This window comes from Lepisma saccharinum, chromosome 28 (genome assembly GCF_977018435.1).
Source record: "Lepisma saccharinum chromosome 28, izLepSacc3.1, whole genome shotgun sequence".
Taxonomy (NCBI): domain Eukaryota; kingdom Metazoa; phylum Arthropoda; class Insecta; order Zygentoma; family Lepismatidae; genus Lepisma; species Lepisma saccharinum.
The window spans coordinates 22511854-22529868 of NC_139256.1; the positions used below are offsets into that span (position 1 = coordinate 22511854).

Below are 18015 nucleotides of genomic sequence, written 5' to 3' on the forward strand. Positions count from 1 at the left end.
CAGAAACCAAAAATTAAACCAAATTAAAAGAAGAAATGGAACTGGATTGGACACACACTAAGGAAAGCAGACAATGCAATCGAGAAGCAAGCAGTTGATTGGAACCTTCAAGGTGCTAGAAAAAGGGGAAGGCCCAAAAGCTCATGGAGACGTACTATTGAAGAGGAGAGAAGACAGCAGGGGAAGAGTTGGAAAGAAATGAAAAGCATTGCATGCAACAGTGTGGTCAAGTTAAGTCACATTATACGGGTCCCAGCCCCTTACCATAACTAAAGTAGCCACGTGCCTAAAGACTGTTACATTCTTACCTGAGTTAAAAGCTGAGGCTGTAAAGGGGGCCTACAGAGGATTATAGTGGCCGTGGGTCAAGACGCCAGAGCCTCGTTGGCCTGCAAAAAGTCGTTTCTGGGGTGTACTACGTGGAAGTGAGCTTGACATTTGGGTGACAGAAGGTAACCCCTTACAAGCCTAATAGGACATCGAACCCAGGACACATTGATTACAAAATACAGTAAAACCTGTCTATTCCGGAACATGATGGTACCGAGCAAAATTTTCCGTCTTAACAGTTTTCCATCTTATACAGCGTTGACTTTAAATACAGTATAGAGCGCTGCAGGAAATAATGGAAAGACAGATTTACATTTCGCATTACTTATAATGTAGAGTAGTAATGCATACTAGTATAATTGACGTTCGTACACATAGAGGTGCTGACTGTGCCAGTGACCATTATTTAGTAATTGCTAAATTAAGAGAAACACTCTCAGTGATAAATCATAAGCAACAAAATCTAAAAGTTCTAAAATTTGATACAGGAAAGTTTACTGATGAAAGAATTAAGAAAGATTACCAAATTAAACTGTCAAATAGATTTGATGTTTTGCAGGATTTAAATGATGATGGAAATATAAATGAAACAGACGTAAATAAGAATTGGGAGCACATACGTAATGCAATAAAATCAGCAGCTAAAGAAAGTATAGGATACCATAAACCGAGAAAAAGTAAGCCATGGTTTGATAATGAATGTCATAATCTAATAGAAATAAGAAATCAGGCTAGACTTAGGTGGTTAAATAACTCTGATGATACAAATCTAAACAATTATAATAGAATAAAGCGAGAAATTAACCGCACGTTTAGAAATAAAAAAAAAGAGATTACTTGAAAAGCAAAATTAACGAAATTGAAACAAACAGCAAAAATAAAAATATCAGAGATTTATATAAAGGTGTAAATGAGTTTAGAAAGGGGTGGCAACCTAAAGTAAACTTGAAAAAAGATAAAGACGGTGATTTTCTAGCTGACCCAAGCGATATTCTAAATAGATGGAAGAACTACTTTAATGACCTTTTAAATGTCCATGTAGGAGATAAATCAGAAGTGAATGAAGTCCACACAGCAGAACCTTTAGTTCCAGAACCTAACTTGACTGAAGTTAAAGATGCTATTAAAAGGCTAAAGAATAACAAAGCACCTGGCATTGATTTAATACCAGCTGAGTTAATTAAATATGGTGGAAATTCATTAATATGTCAAATTCATAAATTAATTTGTTTAATATGGAATAAAGAAGAAATCCCTCAACAGTGGAAAGAATCCATAATTGTTCCTGTGTTTAAAAAAGGTGACAAAATGAACTGCAATAATTACCGTGGAATTTCTCTACTCTCAACAACATACAAAATATTGTCTAACATTCTTTTAACAAGACTAACCCCATATGCTAATGAAATTATAGGTGATTATCAATGTGGATTTAAACGTAACAGATCAACTACAGATCAAATTTTTCACATCCGACAGACACTTGAAAAAAAGTGGGAATATAATCAAAATGTCCATCAGCTATTCATTGATTTCAAAAAACCATATGATTCGGTCAAAAGAGATAAATTATATAATTTATTAGTAAAGTTTGGAATACCTAAGAAGCTTGTTAGTATGATAAAAATATGCACCAGTGAAACAGAAAGCAAAATTCGTGTAGGTATTAATATGTCTGACAAATTTACAATTCATGATGGGTTAAAACAAGGAGATGCATTATCTCCATTGCTCTTTAATTTTGCCTTAGAATATGCTGTTAGGAAGGTAAAAGAAACTAAAGAAGGACTAAAATTAAATGGTGTGACTCAGTTGTTAGCATATGCAGATGATGTAGACTTACTGGGGGATGATGTGAAAACAATTAAGAATAATGCTAAAATATTTTTCAAAACTGCTAAAGAGAGAGGTTTGGAAGTTAACAAAGAGAAAACTAAATATATGCTTACAGGCCGAAACCAAGTGTTAGGTAATAATGAAAATCTAATTATTGATAACAACTCGTTTGAACCAGTTTCCAAATTCAAATACTTAGGAGTAATATTAACAAATGAAAATTATATTAAACAGGAAATAAAAAGTAGGCTTAATTCAGGAAATGCATGTTACTTCTCTCTTCATAAACTTTTGTCTTCTCGTTTAATATCTAAGAAACTAAAAGTTAAAATATACAAAACAGTAATTTTGCCTGTAGTATTATATGGATGTGAAACTTGGTTCCTTACATTGAAAGAGGAACATAAATTGAGAGTATTTGAAAATAAGATCCTTAGGAAAATCTTTGGACCTAAAAGGGATGAGGAGACAGGTGAGTGGAGAAGGCTACATAATTTAGAACTACATAATTTGTATTCATGTCCAGATATTATTAGATTAATTAAATCAAGAAGACTTAGGTGGGCAGGCCATGTGGCACGAATGGGAGAGGAAAGAGGAGTTGACAGGATTCTTGTTGGGAAACCTGATGGTAAGAGACCTGTAGGAAGGCCAAGACGAAGATGGAGGGACAACGTTGAGATGGACCTAAGGGAAATCGGTAGAGATGGAAAAGAGTATAGAGATCTTGCTCAAGATAGGGAAAGATGGAAGGCCTGTGTTGCTGCAGCCATGAACCTTCGGGTTTAAGAAGGCTAGGGAGTTAGTTAGTTAGTAATGCATGTACGTACATGAATAAAAATGCGATACAGTCGCAATAAGCATAGCAGAGATTACAATTGTGTAACTACACAACATATTGGTACACTTTTTACAGTATTGTAAGAACGTGCAGTACGTACTTATGTATCTTTTCGAACCCGGGACCCCTGGCGTAGTAGCGCGATGTGCATAGAGGGAAAGAGAAAGATGAATAAGAGAGGTGAAGAAAGATTGAGATAAAAGTGAAGAAAAAGAAAGAAACAAAGAGAGATAACAAGAAAAATAGAAAGATGACGAAAGAGCAGAGGAGAAATAGACAAAGAAAGGTGGAGGAAGAGGGTAAGAGATGAAAGAAAGAAACGGAATCGTAACAGCAATGAGTATTGTAGCGCATTCTTTCATATCGACAATGTTACCGATAAGCGAGTGGCAACAGAGGCGTGTTCCACTTACAGTATTGCATTGCTTTCTTGCGAGCGAAAAAAATAAAGGAAGAAATTTCCGTCTTTCTGAGAATAAAAACATCTCGTTGGTCTTTAAATGGTGTTCCGTTTCCGCGTGGTCATTTTCAGGTATAAAGTCGGTCCGTTCTGGGGACTTTTTCGCCCGTATTTACAGGTTTCCTTCTTGTAGAGGTTCCGGGATATGCAGTTTTTACTGTAATTTAATTATACTTTTTCGTAGAAACATCTTTAACTATATTTTACAGAAACCTTGAACTCATATTATGAACAGACCATTCAAGCCAATCTCGTATATTCTCATGGAGCGACAAGCTGAACTTGTGCTCTAAACAATGGCGCTTCAGTTGACATCTCACGTATGCACATTTATGTGGACCTTGACAGACTTAACATTACATAACACATGGGACATACTTTTTCTTAGGAGAGAGGTGGAAAGAGGTAATACGTGTTTTGTAAAATATTCCAAACACGTCTTCGTGAAATTACCTCCCCGAGGGTGAATGAATGAAAGTTTACAACTGACCAATTTCTACCTTTTGCTCCTATGGTTTGCAATGCCAAAATTCTTTACAAAGTTTCTCATTAACGGTTATGGCAATTCGTTAAGTGGAAGTTTCGTTGATGTAGAATGAGGTGTTTCTTTTCCGCCTTTTGATAATTATTTGTCTCGGGGTGTAAGGGGGGCTCCTTCCACGTAGTACACCCTGGTCTGCAGACTAACGAGGCTCTGGCGACTGGCCCCATGGCCAGTATAATTCTGTGTCGTCCTGTGTTTTGTCCTTATTTGTGCTGAGCGCCCTTTTTAGCCTCAGCTTTTAACCAAGGTAAGGAAATTTTAGTTTTCAGACACGCTTTTATTTTTGTTATGATAAGGGGCTGGAGCCCGTATAGTGTGACGGGTGCAATATAGCCTCAGTGCTAACACACCCCAAAAGAATTAATTGAAATTCAAAATTCAATAATTATGAGTCTCAAGTTGAGAAAAGTTATTTTGAAATCTAAGAGATAATTACATGTTAAAAGCACAATGATGGCGTAGGTGTCTTTCCTGTAAACAGCAATTCAAATACAATTATTAATGTATCAGATCGATCAGAAATTGTAAATAATATTATTCATATCAGTGAGATGATGATGCCGATTCTGGAGTTGGCAACCTGATTTCTCATGAGTTGGCAACCTGATTTCTTAAGAGTTGGCAACCTGATTTCTTATGAGTTGGCAACCTGATTTCTTATGAGTTGGCAACCTGATTACTTAGAAGTTGGTAAATTTATTTCTATTCATAGCCTAGGATCACATGACATAGTGAGATAGCCCAGATCTTGCACTCAGCATACGCCACTGGTGTCTACGTAACTCTAGTACTGAAATTATGGATCAAACTTTAAAGAAATACTGTGATTGGTATCATGGGCGTCATCTGGGGGGGCAAGGGGGACGCGTCCACATATAATCCATAAAAATATATTATGTATATGTAAGATAATGGTGTGTTATACAGCATGTCCAACCCAATATCTGAAAGTTAACGACTCTTGTGATAGACAATGTGTAATGCACGGGAGAGGATGAAAGAGTTCAGGGTAGGACTCGATTTAGGGGGGGTCTGGGAGGCTACGGCCCCAGATCTCCACCTACAAAAATAATTTCCACTGGAGGTTTTGAAAAAGATCACAAAATGGGGGAAATGTGATAAATATGTAAAAAATATAACTAACTATCTGACATAACCAAGTGTAAAATTTAGAATTGAAAATGCATGTGGAGACCTCACGATAATTTAGGCGGGTCTCCACATGAACACAGAAATCTAAATGCATCAAATCGATGCATTAAAATGTCGAGAATCAGGTTTACAGTTTGATGTATTCTTGCGTATCATTTGTAAAGGTAACGCCCAAATTGCATCATATGATACAATAATACATCATCAATTGGGACGTTTTTGATTCACCGTTCTGCATCTTCTTTGATTATGCACTTCAACACTTGGTGTGAGATACAATATGTATGCATTTTTTGTTTCAACTGGTGCATTTACTTTCCTCTGTGTACACACTGAACTCTAAATGTATCAGGTCAAGGTTCATTTACTTTTAGGGTATCAACGGACACATTTATACTGGTAATTACCTTTTTTTTAAATGATCTTGCCTGATCTGATAAATTGATATATACCTTTCTAGTGCATAACACGGAACAGTGGCTGTTAAAATACCCTTTGATAAATTTCCGTGTGTATTTTGATGCACAAAAAGTGCATCACTAACATTTTATGCACTTTAATGTGCTGCGGAGGGTCAATATATTTCTGCCAATTGACACATTTCAGGTTCTGTGTTAATCCGGGCCTGGTTCACAATATCCTTAGGCGTGTCAGTAATTGATTGATTGATTGAATTGATTGATTTTACTTCGCTTTTTGTGCCACTTTTGGCTAATTTGCGAAGATGGGGATGAGTGATGACATGATGAAATTGGTGAATGGATACTCCCAAATATCCATGCCCAGGCCGGGATTCGAAGCCGGGACCCCTGGCGTCGTAGCGCGATGTGCTAACCAATCAGCCACGGAGGCCACGGTGTTAGTAAACCTAGTGGTAGGAGACAAGAGCGCCCGCAGGATTTTTTCTCAGTGGGGCCTGAGTCACATAAACTTTTATTATTATTATTTCTATTATTGTTAATATTATTACTGCTATTGTTGTATTTATTTTTGTTATTATTATTATTATTATTATTACTACTACATTTCTATTACTACTACTACTTATACTATGTGTTTTAAATTACATTCATTTGTAATTTCCATATTCTGTGTATCTATATACAATTTGTATAACTGTATACTTAACATTAATTCATGTAGGACAAAATAGTTAGATAACCAGTGTAAAATAGATTAAGTTAAATGTAACTCTATTTCAAATAATAATAATTTTAGTTGCTGTAACTTATAGCCTGTAAGTCACAGAGAACAATACTTTTTGTTATAAAATATCTCTAGGATTTCACCATTCGAATTACATTAACTCATTTCGGATATCTCAGGGGGGGCACTTGCACTCCCCTTCCTGGTAAGAGACCCGTAGGAGGGGCTAGGTGAGACGTGACAATATTTAACACTTGAATTGATTTTGCCCAGGGTAAGTATGGATGGAATGTTCGTGTAGATGCAACAACAAATAACTTCGGATTTGGGGAGTCGAAAGAGTTATAGACACTTAATTATTATTACATAAATGTAAACATAACTTTCTAAATTGTAAAACATACAATTTAAGGCCTAAAAAGTGTTTTTTATCGGTCCTCCATAACCCAAAGTGTAATTAAATATGATTTATTTTGAAACAAATTGAAATAAATAAAAATAAACAACTTAGCAAATAAGTTCAAATAAATCTTGCTGGGGATCGGGATATATATGGCTAGTTCTGAAAAGCAAAGCGAAGATTGATATATTTTAAAAATATTAATAGTACTTGCCTGTTCTTTACATACCCGTATCGTTGGATATTTTAATATTTTTTCCGCTCATTTCAAAATACCACTCTTTGAAAGTAGCACAATCATCTTAAGCATGCGATGAAATATCACAAACCATTAATTTCGAGTTGAGAATACGCTCGCTCATGTCTGCATTCTTTGTATCTCCTACGGCATATGGCAGATGTATGTCGCTCTCTTATGTAATCATCTTTCTAGAAGAATCCATTTATGCCTTTGAAAGCACGCCTGGTCCCTTTGTGATGGACATTAAGCCGTTGTTGTGTAAGTCGTGCCTAATGACACCTATAAAGAAAGTTATTTTTTGTTTCTTGTTTCTTTCAGTATAAAGGAACTATTTATGATGAAGGAACAAAGTCATGCGCCTGTACTTGGGTAGTAGTGTGTTAATTGAATAGTAATAAAAAAAAAAGGTAAAGTGTTCCCCTGTGCATAGCACCACGCCATGAAGGCGTATAGGGGGTGTGGGGGTAACGCCATACACTTTCTTGATCCGGTCGTGAGTGGGGGTGATGTGATCAGCATCACGCCCCTGACCGCCTTTACCCCCCAGGGTTTCCCCCAGGTACCCATGTTATTCGACGCTGGGTGGGCGCCGGGGCCGCTTCCACCGTTAGAAAAGTTCCCGGAATGTATATGTAAATTGAGATAGTACCCGCACAGTGTGTCAGTATCTGAATTAAACTCCGCTTTTATTTATCTAATTCCTCCTCTTTTTCTGGGGACTTTTGCCAGTTCTGGCACAGCCAATGTCTAAATCCATTTCAAAATGTTGTCATGAGCACTTTAATTTTGACTATCCCTTCCTCAATTTCATCATACAACCTATCCTCATCGTCACGATGAGCCACAGGAGGCAGAAAAGCGACGGTAAATAACAAAAATCAAGCCAAATCAAGTAAATAAATGCATGCATGATAACAGGATAGCTGTAGAAAGTATAATTTTACGAGTAAAAATATTACACAATCTATGTATTGGTCTTAACTAAATAAGTACCAAAAGATGGCTCTCAACTATTGAGAATATCAACTTGTAAGTCATGTATATTATAGTTTTGAATGTCAAGTTAGAATTTAGTTTTAGTGAAGCATTATAATTCTACCAAAACTAGAACTGCATTTTCTCCTTAACCTTGCTGTATAATCGACTAGAATGGAAAAGACAAAAGATTTCCTAATGAAAATTACAACGTGTTTGAAAATAAATACTTATTGAATTAATTTTCTTATGTGATAATATGCGATAAAAGTACTGAAGTTTTTGGTGGACAGTGTAACTTCAAACTGTCTTATTATATCATAAATTTTAGATCTTGTAGGTTAGGTTAGGTTAGGTTAAAGTGTGTGTACTGTTTAGTGCTGAAGCGAGGGCTTTTGCTCGAGCGCCAAATAGTTTTCTAGATAGCGTACGGAATTGAGAGCTTTTTCGCTCGAACGAATAACGCTCGAACAGGCAGTAGAACACGTACAACAATAATTTGTCTATGGTAGTGGGCTCTCAAATATGAATTGTGAAGTAAAAGTCGCAGTGAAATTGAAACTTAGGCGAACATAGTCATCATCGCCATATTGAAATGTAGTTTAGTCTATTTTACCAATACACAGTGATGAAAATGAAATAGATGATTATGGGCTGAAACTACCAGGGATCATTATACATTTCTACGATTATTGTCACATTGAAATGATATTTGATTCTATACAACGGGGCGTGGGATTCGATCAAGTATGACCCAGCGAATGTGCTCCAATGCAATACTGTAGTACTGTTCACTCAATAGAATTTTTTCATGTGTTAATATTAAACATTAATTATAGCATTGCTTGAATCAATGTTGATAATGGAATGGATTCTAGAGTTAGTGAACGTTAAATTTAGATGTCTGCGTTGAAATCATACTTAAAGAGAGAAATTCAACATTAAATTCTCGATGGATAATAACGAAGCCCTTTTTCACAGAATTCGAGTATGGATCGACAACGAGGCAACCTTCTACGATTCGTGAAGAGATCCAAACTTGGTGTCCCAGACTTTAGGGTGTAAAGGTGGACCTGTGATTGTAATTTCATCCGTTTGACATTATCACAATTGATTCTCATCTTCGTGATTGGTCATAAAAGTTGATTAATCGATTTGGATATTTTATGTCGCCTTTTCTGCTACTTTTGTCTAATCACGACGGTGAAGATGAGTGACTGATGACTCACAAAAAAAAAACACCCATGCCCTGGTCGTGTTTAGCCATAAGTGTCAGAAAAAAAGCGAAGTGATATAAATCATCCGAGACTTTAATCTTATATTCGATAGATATACCTAAACCAAATGCAATTTACAATGAGACTTCTTCAGATTTTTCTTATGGTAATGAGGTTAGGTTAGGTTAGAGGTGACAACTGCGAACCTGTGCTGCTTCGTATATTCAGGACAAAATTTCGTTTCTTAAGGGTTTGTAGCATCGAAACGAGTCGTTCAACAGATAGAAGAGGATAAAGAAAGTTATTTATCTTAATATATGTTGTTGACATGTACAGGGTGTACCAAAAGTCACATTACCCCCTCTTTGAATTGTAGACAAACCTGCAGAATGTTATTTTAACTGCATGTGTATGATGAGAGGATGGTATACCATTAAATCAGACCAATGGCCACCATTTACTCTGTGTGCACACCGCCATTTTCATGTCACAGTATTATTCGCCTCCAGGTGCGATGCGATGTGAAATCCTGCGTAACGCACTGCGAACAGCTTCTTGAAGTTCCTCAGTTATCTGATAACGATTATGGGCGACTTTCTGTTTGATGTGTCCCCATAGCGCATTATCACAAGATGTCAGATTTGGACTTCGGGGTGGCCATTTTAAAGGTGCTGGTAAATTTGGCTATTCTCGTCCAATTCTTTTGTCTCTAAACACATCATTGAGGAATTGTCTTAAAATGGGCACCCCGAAATCCAGATCTGACATCTTATGTTACGGAGGATTTCACATCGTAACTGGAGGCAAATAATACTGTGCCATGAAAATGGCGGCGTGCACACAGATCCTCTGGAGAAAATAGTGGTCATTGGTCTGATTTGATGGTATACCATCCTCTCATCATACGCATGCTGTTAAAATAACATTTTGCAGGTTTGTCTACAATTCAAAGGGGGGGGGGGAGGTTAATGGGACTTTTGGTACACTCTGTATATGCTGATTGCAAATTGATTTGATTGACTTTCAAAAATTCAAATACCTTGAGCTTTTCCACCGCGAAAACGGCCTCCCTCACAAGTACTAACTTGATATGATTTGTTTTTTATCGTCGCTTTTCTGTCACTTTTGTCTAATCGCAACGATGATGATGAGTGATGAAGGGGCACTCACAAAGAACCAGGCCAAGATTCGAATCCGGGACTCCTGGTGTCGTAGCGCGTTGTGCTAACCACTCCGCCACGGAGGTCGACCCAAGTACTAACTGCTTGATTTTTGGAAAGCGACGTACAATTAAACTGCAAAAAAGATATGATTTCGGGTGCGAAAAGGAAGAAAATAACACACAACAACAATTTAAACAATATGCAAATTTATTTATGTACGGTGAGAATACTTTTAAACTACAACGTTTATGGCTGGAGTCAGTCTTTCTTTGCTTTTTTCACGAAAAAGAAAGAAAAATGAGAGATGGTGATGCGACTCATTATAAATGAGCATTGTTACAACAAATGCACGATGACAACAATGGGAAAACTGATTCAGTTCTTAACCATGAAGGCCATAGCCGTAACCAAGACCGTATCCGCCAAGACCGTATCCACCAAGACCGTATCCTCCGTATCCTCCGTAGGCGACTGGGGCGTGGGCAACAGCGGCCACTGGGGCGTGGGCAACAGCGGCGACTGGAGCGTGGGCAACAGCCAGAGGAGCGGCGATCGGAGCGTGGGCAACAGCGACTGGGGCTACAGCCTTAACGATGGGGGCTGGGTGGGACTGGTAGGTGGAGTATGAGGTTGCGGCGACTGGGGCAGCGTGGGCAACAGCGACTGGGGCGTGGGCAACAGCGGCGACTGGAGCGTGGGCAACAGCAAGGGGAGCGGCGGCGTATGGGGCGGCGTAGCCGGCAGCGTATGGGGCAGCGTATCCACCGTAGCCGTAGCCAACGCCCAAGACTCCTCTCTTCTCCTTCTTCTCCTCAGCGGCAACAATGGCAAGAGCCAAGACAAGAACGGCCTGAAAGCAAGAAGGCAACAATGAGATTAAAGTTTGGAACTTTAACATTCAATCGGACTGAGATAGGGACATTTATGTACTAAACAACATAAATTGGAGTAACGAATAATAAAATATATGAATGTGACTGGTAAAGTGCAGAAGTGTAACATTTAATACTAAGACGCCCAAAATAAATACATTAGACAAAACTGTATGTAATATAAAAGTTCAGTTCTCAATAAATTTGACAAACTTTGTGACCAATTCAGATGTTCGACTTGGCTATATTTATTTATTTACTACCCTCAACAGAGGTAACAGCTTTAAAAGGGCAGTGACAAAAGTACTTCTACATGAGCAAGGACAGAGCCTCAGCACACATGACTAGATTCAGCATGCTTACGTTGAAAGCAAAACAAAAAATGAGCAAATTTGAACCCAAGATGAACATTTTGATGTTTGTGAATGAGTACAATTCTTTTTATCTTTTTAGAGTGTTAATTACTGAAATATTTAGAAGTGAAAATGTAATGGAATTCCTATGTTATAGTAGTAATTGTATTTTGTTTGTTTTATTGTACTAGATTTTTCGGGTTAAGTGGTAGAGCAGCCACAGGCTGGACTTCGCCCATGAATAAAGAATTTCTAATTCTAATTCTAATTCTAATTACAGACGGCAGAAAAAACAAAGGAAACAATACAATTAGCGTAAATAAACATACATCAACCGATAATACAAGTAATCAATAACATAATCAATAACGAACTTAAACAATCTGGCTCTTTCTCTTGTCTTTCACCATACAAGAACAAAGACTTGTGCAATAATTACAGACATAAAATACATATAGATGGCAGTACTACTTTGACTAATCGAAGCGTTATTCCATTATTTTCTTGTTTTATTGTTTAATTGTAGAATACAATGGGAAAAAATGGGGAGAATAGTGATACCGGAATGATTACAGTGTATTTTTCTCATAATTCTGATTCAATCTTTTTTTTGTATACGTAGTTTGAATGGCAATGATAAATCTAAGGCCTGGTTATTCATTAAAAGCGTATTATACAAATCACATTCTACTTAATGGGCTGCTTTTATATTTCTGAGTGTTAGGAATTTTCGGAATCAGTAAGTTTCGCTCACGTAAATTACTTTTTCTCGTATTGAATTGTAGTTTACTGAGGAAATAACTATTGTCTAATATACCGTTTACAGTTTTATGTAAGTTTTATGTAAGTGTATTATTCTTAACAAACAAACAAACGAAATTGCAGAGGGGAATGATTTGTTTTTGTTCTAAACAGTCATAATATAACTTCTGTGAAATAAGCGGCGGGGGGAGGGGGATATGTAACGATATTTTTAATGTAAAGGTATTATGTATAAATACAAAAAAGAATCAGTACAATCTGTTCCAGGAACTTAAGTCATCTGCGGAAGTAGTGATTCGAGATGACGCGTGAGAGGGAAAAGTCCGTTTGCAGCAGAGCGCACTGCTTTACCGCCCATTCGCTTTCTCCCCTTCTCTGCCATTATGCGCATCTTGCTCCACAGATTCCCGAGACGGAGTGTAGGTACTAATATTGATTTCAGAAAGTGTAAAATAATGTATATACGCCCGGAAGTTCTGCTAACGTTTCCATCTTCTAGGGCACTGGCGTAATATATGTACTTTTGTTGTTCAGTCTCGTTTGTCTGCCACTTTCAGGGCAGATGAGGATGAGACACTCATACGAAGCTTCGGTGGTGAGATCGAAATTCGATCACTTAACCTCTCTATGCCTTGCAAGAGATATTATGAAGAGCTAGGAGAAATTTCTATTTTCATTTGCAGCGCGGCATTTCCACATCATTCCACGTATTAAATTATGAAAAAATTATACACAATTTTCAATCTTGTAATGAGAACGTTTTTAAGGGTCGTGAGAGTGAATTTGGAACCAAAAAATAATCACAAATTAGATCTGTGTTCAGGAAATGTGGGGAATTGTAACGAAAGTATACAAAAATTACATATATATTGTGTTCTATGTGCAGTATCGTCACATACAATCATCAGTCACAAAGATAAGTGTAAGCAATTGTCCATAGCTGCTTTCTTCATTCTGTCCGTTTTAGTGAATGGAGTTGTACAGTCACAGACACTTTTGGGTAGTAATGTGACCATTACAAACCAGATGTGTCCGTGACTGTACTTGTGGTGGAGTAGAAGTTTTCATCTTTCGTGATTGATAAAATGCCTACTATTAATATTTGGCCTCTTCTTGCAGATATTCGTCTACATAAGCAAGAAAAGACTTGAAAGGTCGAAATAGTCTAACTGAAATATGTTTTGGTAGAAGACTATGCAAATGATTTTAGCAGCACTAAATGTGGCTAACAGCTGGCATCTGCTGAGTTGGTGGGCTTGTCACAAAAACAACAGTCCCATAAGCCACAGTTGTGTAAGAACATGTTGTGCCATGAGCAATGTCCACAGTCTGACCTCTTAGCCTCCTAATTGACTGTGCCTTGTGCAAGCAAGTGCATGCTTTGCTCCCATTTGGTATTCTGGAAACGTATCTCTACATTTGCTGACCGGGAGTGGAGGTAGAACCAGTTTTGGGCAACCTGAAGGCGTGCAATATGCAACTTACAGAAGTGTTGAGTTCTGCAGGAGCTTCATTCATCTTTCTGATCTGTTCCCAAGAAATTTCATTGTAATTTTCTTCTATCAGATTATTTGCAAATGACTTTAGTACTGCAGTGTGTAATTTACATCACTGTTACTTGTGTAGGGTCCATACACTTTCGTACCATCTGTGTTATCCAGAAATTCTAGGTTCGAATCTTGGGTATCATTCTGTTCTCACCATTTAGTTCATCATGCATCGTCATCGTCGCCATTAACAATTTTTAAGTCTATAACAAATATTATCATAATCATCATTCTTAGCACAAACGTGGAATGTCTGATACATTATACGGGCCTCCCCGATGGCGCAGTGGTAGCGTCGTTGCCTTGTAATCAAGGGGTCCCGGGTTCGATACCCGGTGAAGGCACATAGTGGTTCAGATACCACTTTAAACTACTGGAGGTCCTGTCGCGATTAGCCTTATTGTGCATAAGTGGACTTAAAACACCCAATCAATCTGATACATTATATGTTGTACTGCCATATGCACAGAAACGTAGATGTGAAAGTAAGCTTGTTGTGATGTTCAATTTTTTCAGCACTCACTTGCCAAGCTATAAATTGCTGGCGTACGCACGGGGAAGCTGATGGGGGCTACAACCCCTTCCGAATTTGTGTGTATTCTGTTCCCATATCCACCTTTACTATTCTAGCCCCCTCTATAACAGAATCCTACGTACGGTAGTGCTTAGTAGCAAACAATAGGTTTTAATGTCAAAAGAAAGAAACTTAAAAAAGAAATTACATACTACCAACACAAAAAGACAAAGCTCAACTGATTATGCATTTAGTTTCCTTTTTAGAGGTAACATATGTTTTATACTTTACAAAAGAACATGTAGTCCCCACGACACATTGTAGCCTAAACTGCATAAATTTACTTATTTATTATAATAACAAACATATCTGGAGTGAGTACAAATATCCGTATGGCTCCTCTAACTTTATACTTAATGTGTAGATTTTTTAAAACAATGATATTGTAATTTGATTAAAGTGACATCTAGTAGAACGTACTAAAAACATATTTCTGCTCAACTACGTATGTTACATATATTAAGTGTGTGGTGACGGCTGTTAGTATATTGTTATATTTTACGTCGCTTCTCGACCTCTTAGGCCAATCGCGTCTATGAGAATGTAAATACAATGCGGCGTTTCCTCGGTGTATACAATAAGTAATTATGTATCGAATCTTTATAAATTGCTGTCCATTAGAATCATATACATGCACTGAGTACGCTTGACAAAATTTGTAGGACAAGTGTTTCACACGTAATAAGCAGTGTGGTTCCGTCTATATTATTTCCATGTAACTACTTATAAATAAATATATAGCCAAACCAATAGCAGGTAAGTTCTTCGATCATAATATGGAAATGATTTGATGGCAGAAAGAGTGAAATTTAAATCAAGTTGTATTTTAAAAGAAATAAACATTTCAGACTTGATTTGAAACATTCACGCGTGAATATATATTGGCTATATGTACAAGGACACACTATTTCGATGTACTGAAGTGGCAAGTGGTTTTTAAAGATTATTTGTGTGCATATCGAAACTAGGCATTATTCTTTGTAACTGATCAATGGTGATTGATTCATATTGAATTGGACTTTTAACCACTGTTGTTTAGTTTATATTTATACCGAAATGTCGTAAAAAACAACAGGAAATGATGGTTAAAAGTCCAACAATTCTACAGGGACTAGATATAGTTTGAAGTAAGTCTCGAAGTTTTCCTGGCGACAAATTATGAATAAATTCTCTTGTTATATGACCAGGTCAATTCTGGAACAGTTTCCCAACTTTCGACAGCTAACGTCACTCTTATCTTCATGGTAGAAGTACAATGCTGAGCGCTTACCCGGTGTTTTTGTGTCTGGAGAATTGACGCTCAGCACTGCACTTCTATCTAAAGATGAGCAGTGATGTGCCGTAGACTATAAGTTTACGTCTACATGCGTTGTCTACACGTAATCTACGCGTAGATTACATTGGGTTGTACTACGTAGACAATCTGAAGTGCATTTTCAAGGGTTTCATGAAAGGAAAGTGTATGGAAGAAGATAAATAGTATGCAAAAAACCAACAACAGATGGCAGTCGTGAGGCAAGAGTGGTCTTTTCCCCATAAAACACTAGAATATTTCCTATATTAGATTTCTTCCTAGGTGAGAAATTGTTCGAATTTGGAGGAAAGAGTATGAAAAGTTCTTCTCACACATCAGCAACTGATACGCACTATAATTTTCTTTTAATTCCACGGCGCCCTTTGCTAAGTTATCACCTTTCGCCATGTTGTTTACATAGATTACGTCATCTACGTGCATAAAATAGGCTATGTGTAGAATGTAGACTATGGTTGTTTACGCGTAGACGCACATCACTGGATGAGAGTGACATTAGCTCTCAAAAGTTTGGAAACTGTTCCGGAATTGACCTGGACATATTCCGAGAGTATCTATTCATATATACAGTATAGCTTGTCAGTATATTGTGCACACATAATCTAATTAGCTGAATAAACATTACGAATATGAACTGGTGTACTCTCTCCCTGAACCTTTTTCCCCCTTGCACACTATCTCCCAAGTAAATGTTCGTTAGCCAGCCACCATCCAATCCCCAAAGAGAACACTGCAATGCACGAACCCATGAAAGCTCCACTTTAAACATAACGTGAGGTTCGAACCGGTTTTCTCCTCTCTATATATCTCGACACTTGGCCTACTACCTTCAGTACACGTATCCAGATACATACCAAGACCTTCATGATGATGATTGTGTCGTCGTGTGGGTTTCAAAACTTCAACTGACGCCGGATTTCTGCTCCAGAAGCGTTTATATACTTTTTTATTCCCGAGGTAACTGGTCCACCCGTTGGCCCATAACGTTTCACGGGCACACAGATTTGCTCTTGTATAACTTTCGCCGCGTCACGCCCATATCCTGTCATAGCCGTATAGCGCTAAGGCAGAATCCTTTCTCCAACGGAGGAGGGCACCAGGGATTCTTGAAGTCGGCATTGGTGACCGAGAAAAAAGCACGTGCTTACACTGCAATTGACGTTGGCGGGAAAACTAGTTCCCTTTCTTCTTTTTTTGTATGAATCACGAACCTACAACAAGCACCAGTTAGTTCACATCTTTATGGAGGCGCGTCCCCCCCTCCCTGTTTTGCGTTATGCAAATATCTTCTACTTATGTTCATTGGTAAAACAATTGCAGTAATGGTGTTCCTTTGTTGCTGAAATAGAGCGGTGTTGTGACATCACAAGTCAAGTAATGATCTACTTCCCAGAGTTTCTCATGATTCTCATGACAGGAGGCCAACAGTGGCGTGATGGCCCATAGGCTGTGGCGTGCCCAAGGGGGGGAGGGGGTTCTAACCCCCCCCCTTTTGGCCCAGTATTCCTAAAGGAAATAACATCAAATGGAGGAAAAATGGCAAAATGGGGCTGACTACTAAAAAATATATATCTAACCCCCTCCTTTCGAAAATTCTGAGCACGCCACTGCCCTGACGGCTTCCACGAGACACTATTTTGCACTCCCTTCAACTCAACTTTATTTAAAAACAATATCATTAAAATATACATTTCTCGTGGTGAGAAAATTGTCACTGTTAGGGAGTTACAAGGGCGCCTGCAGGGACACTTACCCCCCCCCCCTGAGATTTTTGGAAAGAATTAATGTAATTGGAATGGTGAAATTTTAGCTATATTTTACAATAAAAAATATTGTATTTTGTGACTTACAGGCCGTAAGCTACAGCAACAATTATTATTATTATTATTATTGAAGTAGGGTTACATTTAAGCTTTCAGTTTAATATCTAACTGTGAAAAACAGCTTTTCGTCCTAAATGTTAAGTATATAGTTATGCAAATATGTATGGATATGCAGAATATGAAAATTATAAATGTATGTAATTTAAAAATAATAATGAAAATATATAGTAATACTAATACTAATAACAATAGCATTACTAATAGCAGTAATACTACTACTACTTACTCCTTGGCTACTACAGCCCTGAAGAGCCTTGCCCTCTCTCACAATGATTGCCCAACAAACTAATAATAATAATATTAATAATAAAAGTTTCTTTGACCGCCCCTCCTGAGGAAAAATCTTGCGAGTGCCTTTGGGGAGTTAGTCTATTTTCAAAAATGCTGAAATTCGAGCTTGCACCCCG

General features: G+C 37.6%; 1 protein-coding gene across 1 annotated transcript; it reads right to left on the reverse strand.

Annotated features, from left to right (window-relative positions):
• Positions 1–10494: 10494 nt before the first annotated feature.
• On the reverse strand, positions 10495–16680 carry LOC145980547 (uncharacterized). The gene is made up of 2 exons (XM_083113565.1): positions 16580–16680; positions 10495–11155 (listed from the first exon to the last, which is right to left on the reverse strand). Exons 1-2 carry the CDS (start codon positions 16589–16591, stop codon positions 10688–10690), a joined length of 480 nt encoding a protein of 159 aa, XP_082969691.1. The 5' UTR covers positions 16592–16680; the 3' UTR covers positions 10495–10687.
• Between the last annotated feature and the right edge of the window lie 1335 nt (positions 16681–18015).